This window comes from Ziziphus jujuba, chromosome 1, assembly GCF_031755915.1.
Source record: "Ziziphus jujuba cultivar Dongzao chromosome 1, ASM3175591v1".
Classification (NCBI taxonomy): domain Eukaryota; kingdom Viridiplantae; phylum Streptophyta; class Magnoliopsida; order Rosales; family Rhamnaceae; genus Ziziphus; species Ziziphus jujuba.
In genome coordinates, this window is record NC_083379.1 from 36,992,638 (window position 1) to 37,012,701 (window position 20,064).

The 20,064-nt window shown below is 33.2% G+C and overlaps 2 protein-coding genes across 10 annotated transcripts; one reads left to right on the forward strand and one right to left on the reverse strand.

Annotated features, from left to right (window-relative positions):
- Window positions 1-849: 849 nt before the first annotated feature.
- LOC107431218 ((-)-germacrene D synthase-like) lies at window positions 850-3,386 on the reverse strand. The gene is made up of 5 exons (XM_025077698.3): window positions 2,417-3,386; window positions 2,107-2,325; window positions 1,795-1,933; window positions 1,292-1,540; window positions 850-1,200 (listed from the first exon to the last, which is right to left on the reverse strand). The coding sequence occupies exons 1-5, from the start codon at window positions 3,010-3,012 to the stop codon at window positions 1,192-1,194; spliced, it is 1,212 nt and encodes a 403-aa protein (XP_024933466.3). The 5' UTR covers window positions 3,013-3,386; the 3' UTR covers window positions 850-1,191.
- LOC112489630 (uncharacterized) lies at window positions 3,386-9,653 on the forward strand. Of its 9 annotated transcripts, none has more exons than XM_060813895.1 (8): window positions 3,386-3,673; window positions 3,834-3,963; window positions 5,047-5,251; window positions 6,977-7,464; window positions 7,553-7,778; window positions 7,855-8,280; window positions 8,490-8,845; window positions 8,943-9,653. In XM_060813895.1, the coding sequence occupies exons 4-8, from the start codon at window positions 6,979-6,981 to the stop codon at window positions 9,453-9,455; spliced, it is 2,007 nt and encodes a 668-aa protein (XP_060669878.1). In that variant the 5' UTR covers window positions 3,386-3,673; window positions 3,834-3,963; window positions 5,047-5,251; window positions 6,977-6,978; the 3' UTR covers window positions 9,456-9,653. The 9 variants fall into 9 exon arrangements, with proteins under 9 accessions (XP_060669878.1, XP_060669880.1, XP_060669881.1 ...); XM_060813897.1 differs by having other exon boundaries at window positions 5,083-5,251; XM_060813898.1 differs by having other exon boundaries at window positions 5,114-5,251.
- Window positions 9,654-20,064: the final 10,411 nt, after the last annotated feature.

Below are 20,064 nucleotides of genomic sequence, written 5' to 3' on the forward strand. Positions count from 1 at the left end.
TAAAAATAAAACACAGGGAGAGGAGGGGGCGGTGTAATTCATTGTTAATTAATTTTACTTCCCAACCAAATTAAATTAAAACTTGTATCACATTGTTTACCAAATTTTGGTTATCAAATATGTGACAGTTTAATGGTTGACAAACTTATAATGCCCTAAAATCATGGAAGGTAAAACTAATAAAATAATGCAAAGTTATTTGATACAAAAAGTTGGTTAATATATTTAGTCACTCTAGAATTACGGTTTATAATCGGGGGGAAACACAAATGAATAATTATGGATACAATACTTATGAAGATGAACATCCATTTTAGGAAACTATTGGCTATAGGGGTTTGCTTGATTTGTGGTGGGCAAAGGGAAGACTATAAGTAGATCATCTATACTAAGGCCTTGGTTGATACAACTTCTAATTTTATTTTTGCTTTTCTAAAAGTGTTTCCTTAAAAATTACACGATTCTAACTTTAGTTAGAAACTTTTTTAGAGAAAGCACTTTAAAAGTTTATCCAAACACTTTCAAAAACAATTTTTTGAAAGCTAATAACCCAAACAAAACCTAAAAGCCCGATACAATGTTTAGGTCCATTGGACTTGAGAAAATCCATGTTGAATTGCTGTGTGAAGAATCTAATCCAATTTCCAAACAGAACTGTTGGGTTTGTGTGAAGCCGAATTGCTTGTAATTAACCCAATCGATTTGGGTACTACAATTTCATTCCACGGCAACTGAATTTCTGTTTTAGGTTTTTTAACTGAATGCTTAGAATTTAACACATTTTTGCTACTGATGATTACAACTGATAAAATTAACATGGAACAAATCAAAACATTAATGGAAGACTGATTAACTACTCACGAGACTAGTAATATTATAAAAAAAAAAGCCTATTCAATGAATTGCTATGGGATGTTTAAGCAATAACTCAATTTGGTGTTTGAGCTTATGAGGATTTGTATAACAATCATCATCTTTGTACACAACATCTGTCACCCTTGTCAGATTCAAAATCCGCTCCAGAAGACCAAATGCTACACTGCCTCTGGTATTTGGCTTCTTCAGCAACTCCTGATTTATATCTTTCCAAGCATTTTCAACTTCTACAGCCAACATTTTATTTGCCTCTTCTTCCTCAATACCATGTTGTTTCATGCAACATTCTACAGCAGAAGCAACGTGTCCTCTCTTTTACTCAAACTAAAATGTCATATTTATATATAAGAAACAAATCAAGCATGAAACATTAGGAATTTGGAAATGCATTTTTCAAATTATTAATTTAGCTTACATTATGGGACACCATGTCATTCATTAGTCTACCAATAACTGATGAAGCTTTGATGATATTTGGTTTATTGCAGACCCAATCGAACACCTCTTTAGTAGCAATCTTACCCATCCCAAAAAATGAAAAGGTTATGATAACAAAATAAGTAGCACTCACTGCCGCTACTGACATGTATTCCTCAAATGTTGGGGTGTACGCATCATGCAACCAACTGGCTTCAGTGAAATAGGCTTGGACTAGCTCTTCCATCTAAACTCATTAAAATCGAAGTTAGTTTACATTATTATGCCAGACCTAACAATTTATCAGAGAAAAACAACAAAAAAATATAAATGTAAAAACTTTTAATTTACTCTCCCTTATGTAACATTTCATGTTTTCTTTTTTCATTTTTTTTTTTTTTTGAAAGATCAAGCATATATAAACGATTAACGACAAAAATATTAATCAATTATTGAAGAGTTGAATGTAGAATGTTCAGGGGTGAAGAAGAAATGACTCACTGCCTCTTTTGCATAATGTACACAATATGATCTTCCTTCCTTTGTAGTGTGTTCCTCAATATCACTGTAAATATATAAAATTGCTTGATATAGAAACTTCATATAATCTGGAAGGACATCAATGGCACTAATATCCCATCTGTGAACCAATTAACAAACAATCACAAAATTATCTTTAAGGAGATAATTTTCTTTGTTGGAAAGAAAGGAAGAAAAATCAAATAGGATTGAGCATAAAATTTAATAGAGAAGAAGTATTACATCAAAGAATTTCTAACCAAGATTTGAGCTAAAATCTTGAATTAATGTAACCTTTTGATTTCTTGCGTAAAGAGCTTGAGTTCTTCATATGTTCCATGAGCATCATAGGTATCATCTATTGCGGATACCATAGTCATAATTTTGGTAGCCAACTCTCTTGCATGGGAATATTGGGGTTCAAAGTACTCTCCTAATATCCAAAAGTACAATTCTACCACTCTGTCTCTTGCATAAGGCAGCTTTCTTGGAAAGTCCAAATTTTTCCACCACCTAACCCATATATTATAAATTAGGATTCACTTTGATTGGAAACAGAATACGACATGCTAAATATATATGATTTAGAAAGTTTCATGCTTACCTTGTAATGTTGCTCACCTCCTGTTGATGCAACGCTTGTAAAACATTAAAATCTAACGCTGCCAACTTCAACAAAGTTGCATTGTGGAAATCTTCTTTGGGATAGAGAGAAACGTAGTGCCTTGTCTCTAACCTTGGTAAGTTTTTACGGATGGGTCGGTTCAGGGAAAATGTGACCTTTTCCAAGAGGTGTGGGCTTATACTGCTCACCATTGACTCAAGATGAGTGGTAGTGAAAGCTATGGCTTCATCAAGAATTTCTTCCCCGTGTATACGAAGGTGTGCAGCCTCATACAAACTTAGCAAGCCTGACACATCAATGGCTAAGGATGCCTTAAAGTTTCCTTCTCCGTCCTTAAACTTGTTAAATACATCTGTCACAATGTGAATCAAAAAAGCTAGAGTCATGAATCTGTATGCTCCAAGCAATATATTTGGACATAGACACACTGAGACAGAGAGAATTACTACCCCATGATATATAATAACCATGTTGCCTAAGCAAGCAAAACCAAAAAGCAATGGTATAAAGGTCATCGTGCTCTGTATCAACAACGCCATTAGAGTAGCAGTGGTGCATTTTTTATAAGATTTCATCAATCTGATTCTCAAAATGGTAAGAAACTCCTAAACGGTAGCGAATTAAGCTGAATGGACTTCAAAATTGAGCTCAGGAGGTCCAAAAATGGTGGAAAGGAGCATCAATTTGACTGGGTGGTGGCCGAATCGTCGGGAAATCGATCTTGCCGTCGCCGGTGACGGAGGCCCGATTTGAGCACGTCCGCCAACGATCAGCAGTGTCCTGCAGGCGACTGGTCGGACTTCCCACCAGCTCTCTATCCATATGGCGCGTGTCGGCAGCAGGGCAGCCAGAGGGGAAAAGTTCCAATGAGCCGAGAGGGAGAAAGAGAGAGAGGACGCAGGAGAGGAAGATGGAGGAAGAAGAAGAAAAAAAATAAAAGAGGGCCCGTGGGGGCGTGTTTGTTACGCCGGACTGGGCAGGTCAGGACAGGACCCAGTCCCAGTCCGGTGTTTGGCAAGTGAAAATGGGAGGGGGACAGGTTTGTCCAGTAGATCAATTTATCCCAAATGAGGGGGATAAATCTGACCCATCTGGAGACTGGGTCACTTTTGTCCCACCGAGCTCTCTTCGAAGCATCTCTGGCCGCCCCCTTCGAAGCATCGTCGATCTCGCATCACCATCCCCTTCAAAGCATCGTCGATCTCGCATCACCATCCCCTTCGAAGCATCTGGCCGGTGAGCATGTCTTCTTCTTCTGTTTCGGCAATCTTCCATCATCATCATCTTGTTATTTTTCTTTGTTTTTTACCTTAATTTTTAGCTAAAAAATTATGAAATATTTTTGGGAAATGTCATTTGTTGATCTGCGAAATAAGCTTCGATCTATTTATGTTAGGGCTTGATTTGATATTAAGGAGGAAGAAGCTTGATTTTGGAGGCAAACTACCCTTCGAAGCATTTCTGGCCGGTGAGTTTATCTTCTGCTGCATCCTTCCTCTGTTTCATCGATCTGCCATCATCACCTGGTAAATATGTTAGTTGCTTAGTTCGAAACACTAGCTAGTTTCTTAAAAAGAAACTTTATTGCTCCCTATCTGATGTGCTGAGTCTAGTGCAAAGTAAATTGTACAGCTTAATTTCATGTTACCGATTTGCATTCTCAATTTGCTATAACTGCAATACAGAGGCATCCAATTGGTTCAAGGATGGTTTCTATAAACCAGAAATAAAAAATTAAGTGAATAATTGTAATCTACTTTTGGTGCACGTGTGAGGCTTCAAAATTTTTGGATTTGTGCATGTTACAATTATCTTTTAATCAACTCTGCTTCAATCATATCTTGTTGATATGCCTCTTACTAGCAGTCTTTGAAACTTCGGAATAACAAAGGCAGTGCAGAAGTAGAATTCTTAGAGAGAGAGAGAGAGAGAGGGTGGGGGGCACATCACTTTGCTATTCAAAGCGTGGAAACTTATTTCCGTTGTCATTTTGCATAATGTATAACCTGTTCATTTTCTGCATAAAAACACCATAATGCATATTGCCACACAAAGCGCGCAAACTAGTCTTTACTGCCAATTTGCATAATGCATATCCTGTTCTTTTGTGCATCAAAATCCCATTTCTGGATTTTGCCATACAGAGCGTGCAAGTGACCTTTAACAGTCATAATGTCATTTAGCAGTATAAAAGTAACAATACTAATTGCACATCTATGCTTTAGAATACCCACCATCATACTATCACTGTCATCTTATCCCCAATGTGAAACTTACGTTTAATGACAGAAATACCAGTTTTTGAAAACTTAAAAAAAAAAAATCTGGTGCAAAAATTTTGAATCTGCAAAGGAAAAAGATAAGTGCTAATGATCACTGGGAAAATGAGGTAGAAGGAATAAAGGTTGTCTCTTATGGGGTGTTGGACAATGAAAGAGGTGGCAGCTGAGAGCATGTATATATCATGAATTATGAATTTTAATAATAAAGAAAAGGACAAAAGACTGTAAAAAAGCTAAGAGCATGTGGCAGCTATAATCAAGCTATATGAGGGGACATGACGATAACTATATAATTGTGTAATTTTATATATTATTATTTCTCTACAGGTTATTTAAAGCTTGCATGTGCACTGTACTTTTCAGAATTAAATTATACTCCCATTTTGATTAAAAGGAAGCAGCAGTATAGCTCAAAGGATTACGCAGAGGTTGGCGTGTTGACAATTTTAAGCAGCAGTATAGCAGAAACATCACGCAGAGGTTGGCGTGTTGACAATTTTAAGCAGCAGTATAGCAGAAACATCACTCAGAGGTTGGCGTGTTGACAATTTTAGATGAGATTTATTTGTTTTTTCTTTTTTTGTTTTTTCAGCTCATCAAAATCAACTGTCCTGGTTTGACATGAACAAAGTATCAATCATGTTTGCATTTTTTTTTTTTTTAATGCTCCAAGTTTGAAAAGCATATATGCGTTTAGGTTCAATGGCTGGTGTTTTTCTTAGATGTTTAGACAATTATTAGATTGTGTAGAATTTCTGGCAATAAAAGCTAGGCAGTTGGATCTAGGAATTTATATTCAAGTTTTCTCTCTAATTGGGTCTTGTTTTACTTAAAGTTGTTTGGTTAAGTTTGATACAAAAAATTGTTTGGAGAGAATTCTGAGAAATAATTGTTATAGATAGATGATGTGCCTAAAGTGGGAATTGTAAACATCATATGTATGTATGTGTGTGCCTTACAAAAATGATGGCCCATATCAAATTGAAGAAATGTCTGCATTTGATGGTAGAGGCTATGGGTTGCTTTCAGAGTTCTTGGTCCAGCCCAATTATTTTATGTATATAAATTCAAATTCATAATTAGGTGAAAATGAAGCCAACATATTTATCTATAAAAAAAAATGACCGGTAATATGTGGACAACTTCTTCTATTTCTGCTTTACATAGTGACCTGAAGTATTTGATTAAAATAGTTTGATTTTGCCGGAATGTAATTGTTTTTTTTTTTTTTGGCTTTAAGAAATTGGTGTTTCCAATGCTATCATGTCCTCTAAATCAGTTTCTGAATTTTGATTGCACAGGGAATTTTTGGCCCTTATTTTAAAAATAATAATATACTAAAAGTAGTAACTTTGTTTGCTTGTAATATTGGAAAAAGGCTCCACTTGGAATATTGAAATAAGTTTTGTGGTTGGCTATAAATTAAATGGAAAGGCATGGATTTTGATCATCATTTTCCCAAATCCGAGAAAGAATTAATTGGCATATTTGTTTCGTAGGAATTAGTTGGCATATGCTTAGACAAGTTTGCCGCATTAGCATTTTACATTTGAAAACAAAGGAAGAAAAATACCATGGGTGATGGGTGACTAGTATTTTGGACAAAATGTAGTGCCAAATTAACGTGAACAAAATTTGATTCCAATTTATTTTATTTTATTTTATTTTTTTATAAATATATGCAATATGTAATAGGTTTTTTATATATTCCACCTAATAGTATAATAAAAATCTATAAAACCTTAAATCTTAAACCCAATAAAGTCTACTATATTTTGTAAATCCTGGTGGCATTTAACTCCCTTCTTTATATGATTTTCTCAATGGAGATTCAAGCCATGGAGGGATGCTAGAAATCTATTAGTCCATATTAAGAAAATAGAAGTTGTTATCAAATTGTACCCAATTAAAATCACTCTTAAGAAGTAGGAAATATGAGAGTTAAAGCCAAAAAGAAGAGCAGATAGTGTTTTTGCTTTCGCTTAGATAAAAGTGCACTTGAACTAGATCAATTGATAATATCATGAAGTTGAGACTTTGCTATCTTCAAACATCATATAGTTTGTTTAAAAACTTAAATCCATCTTTTATTTTGACCTTCCAAATATATATAATGTTTATTGTGAATGCTAATATATAAATATATTATTTATGGAAGATTTTTGTTTGCTGTATATATTCAATTGTATTGGCAATAGCAGCTCAATTTATTGTATGCATTATAATTTTTTTATTTGTTTTTTTTTTCTTTTTGTAGAGATGGATGGAAGAAAATTAGTTGTGATCCAATCTTTTTGTTGGGGCTTTATGTTTATCTTCTTTATGTACATGTATGTAGCGTGGCAAAGGAGAAATGAAAGAGGTGTTAGGAATAGAATAACTAGGAATACCGAATTGCGTACATCTTTTATAGATAGTTTGTTGGACAATGATGTCACTTGTATTAGTCAATTGAGGATGGATAGGAGAACATTTGTTATTTTATGTCGGTTATTACGCCAGGATGGATATGTGAAAAGAGATGGTACCGTTACATTGGAAGAGCAAGTGTGCATATTTTTGCACATAATTGCTCATCATACAAAAAATCGTACAATTATCAGTCGATTCTATAGATCAGGGGAGACAATTAGTAGATATTTCAATTCAGTATTGAATGGGGTGTTGCGCTTACATTCCATTTTGTTGAGGCATCCTGAACCTGTGTCGGATAATTGCTCGGATGATAGATGGAAAATGTTTAAGGTACGTATGTGGACTAGTTTGGTTATTAATTTTATAGTTAGATGACTTGTAGCATTATCTGACGTTAGTAAAATTGTTTGTGTCGTAGAATTGTTTGGGAGCATTAGATGGAACTTATATTAAGGTGAAAGTACCTGAAATCGATAAGCCAAGATATCGAACAAGAAAGGGTGAGATAGCAACAAATGTCTTAGGTGTATGTAACCCGAATATGGAATTTATATTTGTATTACCGGGTTGGGAAGGCTCCGCTTCAGATTCCAGAGTACTTCGAGATGCAATAAGTAGGCCAAATGGACTAAAAGTACCAACCGGTAAGACCAATCCTTAAATATTTCATCGAGTGGATTAACATTACATAAACTAATAGGAGATATTTTTCTGTGTTAGGTTGTTATTACTTAGTGGATGCTGGTTACACAAATGGTGAAGGATTTCTTGCACCATATAGGGGAACAAGATATCACCTTTCCGAATGGAGAGATGGTTGTGCACCCATAAATCATCAAGAGTATTTCAACATGAAGCATGCATCAGCTAGGAATATCATAGAAAGATGCTTTGGGGTTCTTAAAATGCGATGGGCAATTTTAAGAAGTCCATCTTTCTACCCAATTACAACACAAATCAAAACCATTACTGCATGTTGTCTGATACATAATCTGATTAGAAGAGAAATGACACTCGATCCTGGAGAAGTTGAATATGATAGGATGGAAAATGTAGACATTAATGAAGAGGAGGACATTATAGGATCAATTGCTTCCTCAGATCGATGGACGAATTGGAGAGATGAGTTAGCTAATCAAATGTTTGGTGAGTGGAGAGGTCATCATGATTACTAGTTGATGGTTATGTAAAAAATTATGCTCTAACTGCTTATTTAATATTATTTGTTAAATTTTTTGAAGAATATGTATGAAGGCAAACTTATATTATATTAAGTGCAACATTTGAGATTTATTGTTATTTTGTTTGCATCTTGTTTTGATAATGTTGGAATTATGAAATGTTTACTTGAATAGCAATGGAAGCTGGAGGTAGCAGCAATGATAATAGGTGGGGTGAATCTAGGCGTACATGGAGTAGAGGTGAGGAAGAAGCTTTGCTGGTTCTTTTAGATGAAGCTGTAGCTAGTGGGCAACGTTGTGACACGGGAGCATTTAAACCTGGTACACTTAATATGATTGAGCGGAAACTGGCTGAAATGTGTCCTAACTCGGGATTGCGAGCAACTCCACATATTGAATCAAAGCTAAAAAAGTGGAAGAAGCAATACGGCATCATATACGACATGCTGAACAAAAGTGGATTTGGATGGAATGACACTCTTAAATGTGTGGAGATTGACAGTGACGATGCTTGGAAAGCATATGTGCAGGTTTTGACTTTGTTAAGAAAAATACCTTTATTGAATTTTGTGTTTCTTATCTTAAATATATAATGTTTTTACTAAATTATGGCTTTTTTTATTTTAGAGTAATCCAAGTGCAAAAAGTTGGAGAGATAAACCTTTTCCGATATATGAGAGGCTTGCTAATATTTTTGGGAAAGATCGGGCAACAGGACATGGAGCACAAACTCCAATTGATTTAGTTAATGATATAAATATGGAGCCTGACAATGACCAATTTGATGATGTGGGTTCTCCAATGTCTATGAATCAAACACATAGTCAACTGCCTACACAATCCCAATTAAGAGGTAAGAGGAAAGCTCAATCGAAGGATGTTGACATCGTTAGCGGGTTAAACAATGTAGCAGATAAGTTTATTGATAAATTGGCTACACAGTTAGACAAGTTGGAGAAGTCTGATATCAACTATCCACAATACTTAGCTATGGAGCTTGACAGGTTAGGATTCCCTATTACTGACAATCTCAAAATCTCGAAGGCAATGAGATCGGATCCATCGAACGTTGAGGTTTTCAAGATTATTAAAACCGATGCGCAGAAGATTGAATTTGCTCGTGGATTTTTGGATAACTAAATTAGTATTGTTATGGATTATATATTTATGGATATGTATGAGAGGATGACAACTATGAACATTTGGAATTGAAACTTATGGACATATATTGTAACGTATTGAATGTTAGTTTCTAATTATGCATGTACGGATAATTTTATTATTATGTGTTATGTTTTAGAATATTAACATGCACTTTATTGATTTGGTTAGTTGTTATTTTATGCTATTAACAAGTTCTTAATTAAATATTATGTCAATTTTTTTTATTTGTATTTAATTGTTATTCATGATTAGTAATTTTATTTTAATTGGTTTTGAAAACAATATTTTAAGTAGTTTATGGGTGTTAAAAAAAAAATTACAGATGTATTATAAATATCATTAAATTATTTTTATTATTAATTAATTGAACATATAAATATCTATACAAAACATATTAAATATAAGTAATAATAAAACTTTAATTAAATATAATATTTAATTTTTTTGTAAATATAAATATAATTTTAAATCTTTTCATATATAACAAAATAAATACTATAATTATAAAATAATCCAATCCAGTCCGATCCTGTACCAAACATGGGACAACTAATCCAACATTCAGTCCAGAACTATACCAAACACAGTACTGCACTATTCGATCCTGTCTGATCCTGTCCGATCCGAACCTATCCTGTCCGATCCCGTCCGATCCGGACCTATCCTGCGTACCAAACGCCCCCTGGGTGTTTTCCCCAGGTGGGGAAAAGAAAAAAGAAATGGAAAAATGAAAAATAAATAATATTAAAAAATCAGATAATAATATGATAATGTAATAATACAATATTTAATTAATATGATAAGTGGCAGTTTTTCATAGTGACACATGGCTCTTTTTAATAATATATATGGTAACTTCTAAATGGTAACACATGGCATAACTTTAAGACTTCTTTAGTATATTTTGCTATCCAATAAAAATTAATATTGGAAAATATAAATGTAATTTTACGGATCTATAATTTTTAAATAGTAATTGTAACACCCCATCCCAAATCGCACCGGAATCCGTGCATGTTGATCGAGGTTGATTGTTGACCGTTGATCCAAGAGGTCAAAAGTTTATTTTTTGATCCGATTGGAATTTCGAGTTGACCAGGGTACCGTGGCGAAGTGCACAATGCCACGCGTTCGTAGATTGGTAGCACGTTGAAAACGGAGCTACGGTTTGAAAGTTATGGGCAAAACAAGTTGCGGTCTAAACTGTCCAAGGGGTGTCGGAGTTGACTTTTTATTTATGGGGAAATGAGCTTTGACTCGTACATGGTTGTGAAGTGCTCGTCGATACGAGTTCACAGACTAGCGGCACGCTTAAAACGGACATCCGGTTAAAAAGTTATGGACGTTTGAAGTTTACCGGATACCGTAATATTTTAATGTTTTTGAGTTGGTGAACAGTGAAATGCCACATGTCAGCTTCTGATTGGTCCACGTGGCATGAACAGTGTCACACAGGGGTTTTTATTTGATAAAATTCTTGGGGAAGAGAGAGAAAGAGAGAGAGGAGAGAGAAAGAGAGAGAGAGTCCGCCGGCCGCCGGAATTTTTCAACTGTTCCGGCTTATCTACAGTACACGCGCCGGCCAGAAAGTTTCCCCTTCTCATTTCCAGCAAAACCTCCAAATTTCACGGCCAACGGCCACCACACGCGCCGCCGCCGGCGACGGTTGCCGGTGACCCAGTTTTCCGGCCGGCTCTAGTTCACTGTGTTCGACCTCCTGAACCTGAATCCGGCATCAGTTTGGGAGAATTGCAAAGCCAAAACCTGAAAAGCTTTCCGGCGAGATTCCGACCCCGTCGGGTCCGTTCACCGGAAAGTGAGACCGAATCAGTGATCCTCATCACTCGAGCTTCGATTCGGTATATAACTCGTAATCTTTAGATATCGTTTGGTGTTCGCTCCCCGGGTACCCATTTGGGAATTACTCGAATAAAATATTAATATTTTTTGGTTGGTGCACTGTGGTTGTTTAGGTGCACGCGCGAGTAGTGGAGTTGATCCCGAGGAGGATTTTAGTTGATTTGCGTGCTCCAGGTGACTGACCCACCTTCAAAACTTATTTTGGGCAATTAATTATGTTTATTTGGTATTTAAATTGGTATTTAAATTATGCTCATGTGGTGTGATTTAATTATGAATTATATTGTGGTTTAATTTATTATGCATGAGCAAGGTGTATTTTGGTAGTATTTGTACGTGGTTTTTAAATTTGATTTTCCGGGCATAATTGGGTTAAATATTTTACGAAAATATTTGTTTAAAATTTATAAATTATGCCCACGGTATTTTTATGGTTGCATCTCGTATTTCAAGAAAATTGTGGTTTGTTGGTTATCAGTGTTTCATACCGGTTTGTTAAATAAAAATTAGTGGGATGGTAAGTGTGAGAATTAATGTATTTTCCACGGTGATTTTGGAAAAACAGTACGATTGGTTAATAATGTTTATTTTTAGACGCACTAATACAGTATTGGTGTTCTGGTGTATGGTGTATGGACACATGGTAGCGCGCGGTTATTATGTGGTTTAGCGCGTGGTTATTACTTAACCCATGAGTTGCCATTGGACCGTGGGCAGGCAAGTTTGTTTGCGCACAGCCGCCCCCCTCCTTGGCCGGGTGATGGTTTCAGCAGCGGTACTGTCGGGACGCCGAAGTACTGGTTGTAGGTTTCTCTCTTTAACCCCCCGCCAGTCGGTGCTCGGGACGCTGGATATCGGAAGGCATCACCGGTATATGGTGTGGTGCGTCGGTGTAAATTGCAAATAATGTTTTAAACCCCAAAGGTGTTCAAAAATTATTTACTATAATTTGTTACAATTTAATTATATTTGGGGTATTTATTTATTTAATTGTTGTTTGTTAAATTATTTAATCCCTTGGTTTTCGGGAGGTATGCACACTGGGTTTTACGAAAAGGTTTTAAAAAGGGAACATTTCAAACGGAGCGATTGGTGAGAGTTTTGAGGGAAATTATTATTTTCCAACAGTTGTTATTATTTATTTATTAATTGTTGGTATTTATTCAATTCCCTTAATTGTTATTAATATTATTTTATTATCACTAAAGGTGTTTAGTAGTTAGGGTCACTCACTGAGATGATTAGCATCTCACATTCTTAAATTTCGTTCCCTTAGGTGCAAGTGGTGGTAGGCGTTCTTCCGGAGCGAACCAAGTTTTCCGCTGCTGTTGTGTTTCGAGAAATACTTCTGTACTCTTTCATTTCAGTGTATTATTTCTTTCAGCCTTGTTGTATTTCTGTTGTTTAGCACTTCTTAAAGCTCTGTATACTATTGGGATATTGATGTTTAATTATGCCTGGACTGTTGTTGTTTTGAGAAGTGCTGAAATTGGTGGAACCAATTTGTAGTATTGCGGGAGGAATAAGGGGATGAGTATAGAAGTGTGTTTTCAGTGCAGGTAATTTGTGGTAAGTAAATCCCTTAGGGGAGGCTCTGCCGGATTTTCCATTGGAGGGTTCGGTAGGGTTTCCCTGGGATCAGGGCTTGTCTAGGGTTCTGGGGAAGGAATTCTGGACGGATCCTGACAGTAATTCTTTTTTTGACGTGCTATTTGCCTACGAATTTGGAATGACACGTATTTCACAACAGTTTTTCAGTCAATGCAAAATTTTATCCAGAACAAAAAATTAAAATTTACCCCTTATTAATCACTGGCAGTCAAGCCCGATCAATCATGTTTAAGGTAAAGAAAATTTCGATTTACTTTGGAAGAAGATGTTACAATTATGATGGATCTTTATTAAGAAAAAGAGATTTTTTTTAAAAAAAAATAAATTGGGAAAAGGGATTTCCTCATTAGATTTTAAACCCACGACTTAGGAAACATCATAAGAAGATGTTAATGTACATATAATAACATATGGAATAATCCTATAGCTCTAGATTTTTTTTTTTTCTCTGTCTCTCATCTTTCCATCTTCTATATTGATTTAAAGTCATTTATTTATAACAATTCCCTCAAAACTTAACTTGATATCAATATAAAAAAATAATAAAAAATTTAAAAGTAAAAAATAACTTACCAAAAATATTATTTATCATTACTAATGCTCCATTTCAAGTGGAATCTACATGCTAAGTTCCAAGTTAATTGGAGATATCATTCTAGGATTCATTTTCATATATTATATTTTTAATATTAAAAATCCAAAGAGATTAAATGCTCTCCATTAATAATTATCACATAAGCAGCCGTTTTGTTGGTAATTATCACCAATAGTGATAAATAGTAAAATTATTAAATTGTGGATCACATAAATACAAACTAGGTGGAAAGGATTTTTTTTTTTTTTTCTGGGGGGTAATGGGACACGAACTATTCTTATAAGGTTTTGGTCTATTTCCAATTTAAAAATAAGTGTTTACTAATATATGCACGTCAGTCCACTAGGCTAATTCTATTAGCAACAAGTAAAAAATTGGATTTTAACCGATTTTGGTCTCTTACACACTTGCATCCTCTCCTTGTCTAAATTTTATCTAAACTTATGGGGATCCAGTGATATATGACAAATTGGATATCAATGCTCACGATTCATCCTCCATTTGTATTCTCTTTTTTCATTTGCCATTAATAAAGAAACAGGTCAAGATTCATCATTTCATTTATTTTTCTATTTGTTTAATTTAATCCCATATTAGCCCTTAAAAATAGAGTTTCAAAAATGCATTGACTTTTATGGGCAATTCTTTTATGCCAACATTTTTTATTTTTCAGTAATTGGCAGAGAAGTTCAGAAAAATGAAAAATGTAGTTGAAGAAAATATAAGGGGATTTGAAATTTTTGTTATCTAAATATAAATATAAAGTGAAGTACTTCTACGAATTTTTATAAGCCCCGTAATATATATATATATATATATACAAGGTTTAAAAAATCGATATCAATAGAAATATTAAGAGTTTAAAATATAGAAATTTCCATGGAAATATCGAAAAATATCGAATATCGATAAAAAGTTATAAAAAATTATGGAAATTTGTTTTAAAAAGTAAAAATTTTTATTAAAACTTTAGAATTAGCTTATTTAATCCATTAATTATCAAATTATTATAAAACTTGCTAAAATATTGAATGGATGTTATATTCTTCTTAGTTAATTGATTTATAATAAGCATTAATGACCATAGATGAATTATTATTAATAAAAATATATCAAAAAATACATATATGATAAAATTATTTATTAACTAAAATATATAAAACGATTATTACAATTACATTGTAGTTCATAAATGTCATCTTAATACCGCATAGAACTTCTAGGTGGTTGAAAATCATCAGTTTCTTCCTAATTTTAATTTTGAGATTTGAAATGTGAGAAGTAATTATGAAAAGATGTATCTCTCTGATAATTTTGCATATAATTATTAATATGCCAACCATATAGATCTTGCATTATTGGTTGACTATGTACATAACTACTACTCTCTGATGGTTGAGTTTGAAATGGTACCCATAAGTTAATACTTGATGACATTCCATACATATCCATTGAATAAGGATTATGAAAATGACTTCCAACTCTCATAGATCCAAAATTCCTAGAAATTGAATCTTCTTCTTGTTGTGACTTCTCCATTATAGATTTTTTATTTTTTTTTACGTATATAGTCTTTTCCAACAGCACTGAATCATTGACCTGCATCTCTACTCCCATGATCTTCATCTTGTGTTGCATGTTTGTAATATTGTTCACCAGTAAATGGGCTTAATCCAACTTCTTGACTTGGTGATTCCCTTTGGCCACTACCTTTTCTAACTTCTAATTCAGATAATTTATTGAAGTTATCTTCATCAACACTGGAGCTAGAGTGACTACTAAGAGTCTCAAATTGTGAATGTATACCACTTGATGGAGCTAAAGCACTAATAGTTCTAGTTGGCTCTCTCATAAGCCTTTGAAATGAATCACCACTACTAGAACTTACTTCTTCAGCAATCACTTTTTGAACATTTATTCCTTTTTTTCAGCTTGTTAAGCAATCTTTGGGTTAGGATTCCCTTCATGATCATCTAAATGAACATCTATAATCCATTGGTACATTTGATTGCCCTCTTCATCATCATCTTCCATTATAGTTTCAAATATTAAGATTTCCAAAATTCAAAAATATAATTTACAATTTTTGTATTTTTGCTTTATCGATATTTAATAAATAAGTAGAACTTATTAATGTTATTCAATTCAATTCATTCTATTTTGCTTATATCATTAAATGTCTAAAAAGCAATTAAATGATAAAAAAAATTATCAATAAAGTTAATTTGATAAAAAGTTTTACTATATATCAATAATATTTATGAATTTTTTAAAAAAAATAAAAAAATATCGGATATTTTCTAAATTTCAGTGGAAATTTCCATAGAAATTATATATTTTTTAACCAAATCGTTAAGGATTTGATGTAGATATTTTATGCAAATTTCCATGGAAATTTTGCCGAAATTTCAAAAATTTCAATGAATATTATGGAAATTCTATCAATTTTCATATCGAACTTAAATTTTATTTCGATTCCTTTAAAAAATAAAAATATCGAGAAAATATTGGATATTTTAAACCTTGTATATATATATATATATATAAAACTTATATTTGTATCTTGCAGTATTTATTTCTATTTTTATTTTATTTTTTATTTTTACTAAGAATGAAAACCTTAAAATTGTATTGTATTTTGAATAATATTAATTATTTTTTGATAAACCTATTGTCTAGCTATTTTGAAACTCTATTTTTAAGATTTTAAAAGGATTAAAATAAATATAAAAAAATAAATGGAAGGGTGAATCTTGGCCTTTTATTTGTTCACTGCCAAAAGATTTAATGAAAAAGGGAATAATAAATGGAGGAAATTATAGCCATTGATATCCAAGTTGCCATGTGTTATTAGATCTTCAAGAACGTAGGTTAAGCTTAAATTAGGGAAAAACATTTTATGTCACCTATATATGATGACATGTTGTGATGTTCCACTCACAAGCCGGCACCTAATACTTTTTATATAGGGCCTACATGATTTATTGTTGTAATTGTGTGACATTGCAAATGATTATAGATCAAAGATCACATTTCCTTTCTAATTTACCCATAAACTCTCATTTTCTCTTATTTTCTCAATAAACCTATTCCATCAGTCATAAAAAAAATAAATGTATATATATATATATATGGGAAAGGAATTCCTTGTCTTTGTGGATTCAAAAAATTTAGTACACCCTTAGATTGCCTTATATAATTTGAGATTGAATTTAAATCTTTGGTTTTCACACTTTTAGATGTCATTTAAGAAAGTAATGACCTAACAAGAGCACTTTCTGGTCCCTCCTGGACACACAAAGTGGTCTCATATAGGGAAGCCTTATCGAATATCCTATTAAAAATCAGTGAAACCTCTTTCAATTGGATGTAATCCAATGGTGTTGATAAAATAACATAAATATTTTTTATAGAATTATTACAAAATCATCAATCAAAGATAATATACGAGACATATATATTCGGTTAATTCATCAAAGCAATTTAAAGAGTACAAATGACTAAATGTAAAATATAAAAAATGCTTGATATATGTATACATCAGAATAGGTGAAAACAATAAAGAATATTTACGATAATTAGAGTTAAGAAAAAAAAAACAATACATTCGTAACGGAATAACATAGGAACAATGAAAATTCATGGACATGATGTACGTAAATAGTCAACAGACACCAAAAAGAGCAGTTAAAAACACAAAACTATGAGACGTGCTTAGTGAGTGAACAAGTATTATGAAAATAAGTGTTTTTTTTTTTAAAAAAAAATCATTTCTCTCAAGACTTCACTTTCACTTTTTGAAACTCCCTCTGTTTTGACATACAATTTTCACAAAATCTATAATTATCCCAAAAACATACAAATTTAGTATTCCATTGAATAAGGAAATTAAAATCCAATAATATGCATCACGTCATAAATAATTAATACTTTTACAAATTATAATTTATAAATATTGGTAATAAAAAATATATAATTTTTATAAACATATACTATATATGTTATCTACTAATAATATCCCTTTGTATCATAACCTATCGCAAATAATAAATAGCATCCTCGTATGTCATCAATTACTGAGAAAGGTCAAAATTGTTAATGTGATCCTTGGCATCCCAAAGGCATCGTAAACTGGGACTTCCCATCCAACCTCATGAATCAGGTGATCAAGTTAGAAATGGTCAAATAAGCATACATAGTCATAATCCAATAAATCCATATCCATAGCACATAATTGTATAATAATCCACAACCTAATATCCAACTCATAACCTAAAAACAATTTATCAAATAATACCCATAATTATTATATTAAAATATTCTCACAATATACAACATAATCATATATATATGTATACTTGTATAGCCATATATCATAATTTATTTATGCCAAACCATTCATTTTAATATATCATAATATACTAATCCAAAATAATTCTTCTATAGCATGTAATAAAGCATATGACTTAGATAATTTCAAAAATAATAATATAATTTATATATCATATAAAATCAAACACATAATTTACAAAACCATTTCAAAAAATAAAATTTACTTATTGAAATGTAGCTCACTCCTGAGCTACAATTGGATTGCCTCCAATTTATGTTCCGATGCCTAAATTATTTTCAAAGTTTCCCAATTAAGCACCATAATTTCAATAAAATAAAACCATGGGTACATACTCAAGGCCAAACTTGTTCTCATAACCTTGTAATCCCAATTTCTAGGCCAAAAACTTAGTTTTCCAAAATTTTTCGAAAACCCTTACTATAGAAATTGGGGTTTTTCAATTTAAAGTCTAATTAATGAAATTGAAATACCTAATAAATTCTATTAAACTCCAACTACACATTTATAACTCCAATTTGGTCCTAGGTTGTTTGATTACAGCTCAATTTTTTCGATTTAACCAAAATTTAGAAAACTACTTAAATGGTGTCTAAAAATTACAAATAATATATCACTGGAAAGTCCATGAACATTGTCGGTGGCAAAAAACTACCAAAAACCCATGCAAAGCTTGTATCTTCTGAAACAGAAGGAATTGAAATGAACAGAAACAGATATGGAGTTAAGAGGCTCAAAATAATTGGGTAGGGTGGCAATAGGTCTGGGTTGGCAAAAAAAATGGCTAGACCAAAGTTTGGTCAAAGCTTCATCACTGACAATGGCGATTACTGGAGCATCATCTGTCAGCATGGCCAAAATTATTGCTCATCAATAGATCAGAGGGTGGGCATTTTTGTTGGTTTGTGCATGTTGTTCAAATCAAGTGGGAAGGGGGACTTTTTTCAATGAGAAAAAAAACATAGCCACTAGACTTCAATTGGCCACCACCGCTGCGTTAGTGGTTCGATCATTGTGAAATTTTGTGGAGGTACCGAAAATTTTGTGGGCTTTCTTTAGGGTGGCATGTGGAGCAATATGGCCCAAAGATGGGTCAATCTGAGCAAACTGTGGTGGTGGGTGATGGTTCAAGGTGGTTTTTGGTGGGGGTTAGGGTTTCTTTCGAATTTTTTTATGTTTTTAGGGGTATTTTGGTAATTTAATTTTTAAAGAAAGTTCCCAGACATGATAAACCTTAGACATCGATTTCTAGGCATTACATAGACTTTGAATCCACTACAGGACAAAATGTATTGGTTTAGGCATTGTAAAAATTATACCACGTGAGAAATTTTATGGAACCATAACTTTTAATCTATAACTTAGAATCAGCAGTTCAACCAGTTCGTGAACTCGTACCAAGAATTGGGAGTTCAACCAGTCTGCAAACTCGTACTAATGAGCTTTACCCAAATACACAAGAGTCAAAACCGAAATCAATTTCTAAGGAAAAGTCAAACTTGATCTTATTTAAAATGTCCAACTTGGTCAAACTTAGTCAACTTTGGTCAAATTGCTCGAAAATTTCAAAGTCTAGGTATATTCTTGTGACGAGTCATTACAACCTACCTTCCTTATGAAATTTCATTCTCAAAATTTCATACCTTGTTATTGGAAACATGTAAAGATGTTCATCTCGCATGGTTGAATCGTTCACAATCTAACATAACTCAACTTTCTGAGAAACCATAAAATTCCACTAGCAGAAACTGCTTGTCAGCAAGATCTGTATGATGATTAGTGTGGATGGGTGTGACGACCAGTATGAACAGGTGCATGGCACTGGCAGACTACCTAGCATCCAACCCCATATTGCTTGGGTGTAGATCAAAGGATGATTCAAATGTAATAATAGTTATTCTCATAACACCTGGGCCTCTGAGTGGTTGGCCTCAGGATTCAAAAAAACATTGAAGTTAAGCGTGTTCAAATATGAGCAATCCTAAGATGAGTGATCTCTTAGGAAGCTCTGAACAAAAAAATCTCATACCAAGTGCGGTGGCTAAATTAAGGATAATATCAGTAGAGAGTGATAGATCCGCGAGCGGAGATGAGGTGTTACAAATAGTATCAGAGCCTGTACCCGACAAGAAGTGTGCTATCGAGGACGTTGGACCCCAAAGGGGGTG

What these genes read in the sequence shown, in the direction of transcription:
- LOC107431218 (XM_025077698.3), bottom strand. Translation starts at nt 3,012, where the DNA reads ATGAAATCTTATAAAAAATGCACCACTGCTACTCTAATGGCGTTGTTG. An exon ending in GAGGTGAGCAACATTACAAG is followed by an intron (nt 2,326 to 2,416) that starts GTAAGCATGAAA and finishes TATATGGGTTAG; the next exon opens with GTGGTGGAAAAATTTGGACT. An exon ending in TTTACGCAAGAAATCAAAAG is followed by an intron (nt 1,934 to 2,106) that starts GTTACATTAATT and finishes ATTGGTTCACAG; the next exon opens with ATGGGATATTAGTGCCATTG.
- LOC112489630 (XM_060813895.1), top strand. Translation starts at nt 6,979, where the DNA reads ATGGATGGAAGAAAATTAGTTGTGATCCAATCTTTTTGTTGGGGCTTT. An exon ending in TGGACTAAAAGTACCAACCG is followed by an intron (nt 7,779 to 7,854) that starts GTAAGACCAATC and finishes TTTCTGTGTTAG; the next exon opens with GTTGTTATTACTTAGTGGAT. An exon ending in CTTGGAAAGCATATGTGCAG is followed by an intron (nt 8,846 to 8,942) that starts GTTTTGACTTTG and finishes TTTTTATTTTAG; the next exon opens with AGTAATCCAAGTGCAAAAAG.